The sequence below is a fragment of the Oncorhynchus masou genome, unplaced genomic scaffold (assembly GCF_036934945.1).
Source record: "Oncorhynchus masou masou isolate Uvic2021 unplaced genomic scaffold, UVic_Omas_1.1 unplaced_scaffold_7565, whole genome shotgun sequence".
Classification (NCBI taxonomy): Eukaryota; Metazoa; Chordata; class Actinopteri; order Salmoniformes; family Salmonidae; genus Oncorhynchus; species Oncorhynchus masou.
Genome location: NW_027014030.1, coordinates 1 through 3,153, shown reverse-complemented (window position 1 = coordinate 3,153; position 3,153 = coordinate 1). Strand labels below are relative to the sequence as shown.

General features: G+C 41.6%; 1 protein-coding gene across 1 annotated transcript; it reads left to right on the top strand.

Moving 5' to 3' along the window:
• Positions 1-2,035: 2,035 nt before the first annotated feature.
• Positions 2,036-2,820, top strand: LOC135537364 (stonustoxin subunit beta-like; the record flags this gene model as incomplete). Its single annotated transcript, XM_064963553.1, has 1 exon — positions 2,036-2,820. A coding segment is annotated over one exon (524 nt), but the record flags the coding sequence as incomplete, so codon positions are not given.
• Positions 2,821-3,153: the final 333 nt, after the last annotated feature.

Below are 3,153 nucleotides of genomic sequence, written 5' to 3'. Positions count from 1 at the left end.
TGATTATTTTATAAAACGAAAACCGAATGTCCGACAAAGTTCATTTGATGACTTCCCGGTAGGTCTGGCCCTGCCGCTCGGCCCGACGCCGTCCCTGAATTTTAAAAATGTTTTCGGACGTCTAGTAAGGGACGGTACATTTGCAATATGGACTTTCTCACTAACCATACGGTAAATGTCGAAATGTTCCCTTAAGGTATGTTAATTAATGATGGGGCTATGGGATCCCAACTGGGAACCTCCCCTCCCCCTCCAGCCCCCCACGGTGACGCAGGGAAAGCAAAAATATTCTTAAAAATATTTAACCTCCACACATTAACAAGTCCAATAGCTTAAATGAAAGATAAACACCTTGTTCATCTACCCAGCATGTCAGAATTTTAAAATGTTTTACAGCGAAAACATAGCACATATTTATGTTAAACCACCACTTGGGAAACATACAATATGTAGCCACATGGCTATGCAAATTAGCACAATCACAAACGCAGGATTAAAAGAAAAATAATTCACTAACCTTTTGAAAATCTTCATCAGATGACAGTAATAGCACATGTTACACAGTACATTTATGTTTTTTTCAATAATATGCAATTTATATCCATAAATCTCCATTTACATTGAGCCATGTTCAAAAAATGCAGCAGAAATGACCGGAGAAATTATAAATATCTCCAGCAGCTAACGCCAGATAACAGCAATAAACATCATGAACTTTGACTAAATATACATGTTCTACATATATTTAGAAAGATACACTTCTTCTTAATGCAAACGCTGTGTTACATTTATTTTTAACGTTACAGAATTCGTTCACTATTCAATAATCTGAGACGGCGCTCAGCCATTAGCATTATTTCTCTACTATGTTGGATTCGACAAAAATACAATTTTATAACATAAATATTCCCTTACCTTTGATGGTCTTCGACAAGAATGCCGTGGAAGGAGTTATACTTACCTAATATAATGTTTGGTTGCAGTTGGTGTGTCTTTGTATTAGCAAAAGCTAACATCTTCAGGTGAATTACCCCAAATATGACTTCTGGTCACGAAAATTGCGCATCAAAACTTCAAATTTACATATTATATGTCGACTAAACTGGTCAAACTAAATGCAGAATCAAGCTTTAGGATGTTTTTAACGTACAAAACAATTGGCGATTAAATCAAACGTAACGAACTCACTTCAACCAGCTTGGAAAAAAATGTCCGTTTTTCCAGAGCGCGCTCCTGAAAACTCGTGACACCCAAGTGTTTGGCACACCAAGCAGTAAAAGCTCGTGCTATTTTCTCCGTTGCACGTCTCACTGTAAGACGGGAGCGTGCTGAAGAGATAGAAACTGTTCCCAGAGCCATAGCTGGTTGGGAAGGGTGGGGGTGATGACGTCAAAGTTGGGGGAATTTTCTAAGGAGGGAGAGATAGTTTGGAAGAATGGCTGCCCTGTGAGTTCTGCTTTACATACAGACATAATTCGAACGGTTTTAGAAGCTTTAGAGTGTTTTCTATTCAATAATAATTACTATATGCATATATTAGCAATTTTTGACAGTTTTTTTTAGTTTACTTTGGGCACACCATTCATCCAAAAGGGGGCAGTATTTCCCATAGCCCTAACAGGTTTTAAGTCAAAGTCAAAGACCACCATCATTACTGACTTGGTCATATTAAATATCAGCTGTAGTTCTACAGAAGCAGAAATCAGGGACACCAAAGTTTACAAAGAGTTGCTTTGACAATGTGTGTGTGTGTGTGTGTGTGTGTGTGTGTGTGTGTGTGTGTGTGTGTGTGTGTGTGTGTGTGTGTGTGTGTGTGTGTGTGCGTGTGTTTGTGTGTGTGTGTAAGTAATGGGAATAAGTGTGTTTTATATTACCCTACAGTATAACATATGATCATTCAACAAGTCTCAAGTTACCTTAACTTCTCCTTTTGATACCTAGAAACATCGACATTAAATGAATTAGTGAAAAAGTGAGTTAACATTCTAATGTGAATGATGATGATTTCTAATATGTGTCTGGTTTCATCCATCAGATGTCTGTGATCTCACACTGGACCTAAACACAGTAAACAGACTCCTCTCTCTGTCTGAGGAGAACATAAAGGTGACACGGAGGAGACAGGAGCAGCCGTATCCTGATCACCCAGAGAGATTTGAGGACTGGGGACAGGTGCTGTGTAGAGAGGGTCTGACTGGGCGCTGTTACTGGGAGGTAGAGTGGAGTGGGAGAAGGGCTGATATAGGAGTGACATATAAAGGAATCAACAGGAGAGGAGGTGGTGAGGACTGTTATCTTGGATGTAATGACAAGTCCTGGAGTCTGTTCTGCTCTGACCACAGTTACATTGCCTGGCACAATAATAATCTCACTACCATAGACGTCCCCCCCTCCAGCTCCCACAGAGTAGGAGTGTATCTGGACTGGCCAGCCGGCACTCTGTCCTTCTATAGAGCCTCCTCTGACACACTGACCCACCTGATCACATTCACCTCCACATTCACTGAGCCTCTCTATCCAGGGTTTGGGTTTGATTATGACTCCTCAGTGTCCCTGTAAATAATAACATGACACAAACACACACACACATACTGACACACACACAGGAAACACACACACACACACACACACACACACTGGACACACAAACACACACACACACTGGACACACGCCCACACACTGGACACACACACACACACACACACACACACACACACACACACACACACACACACACACACACACACACACACACACACACACACACACACACACTGGACACGCACACACACACACACACTGGACTCATACACACACACACACACACACACATACTGTACACACAAACACACACACACTGGACACATAAACACACTGGATACAAGCACTGGACACAAACACACTGGACACACACACACACACACACACACACACTGGACACACACACACACACTGGACACACACACACACACACGTCTTCCTATAATTGTGAGGACCTTGACACAGGACCTTCAAATGAGGACCATCATTTCTGAACAAACAGACATTATTCCATCACTAAGCGGTCCTACAAACACAGATATCACTTCACCTGAAAAAATCCAATGGAGAAATAGCCATGCAGGGCACCAGTCTCATGAGGACCAGTGGTT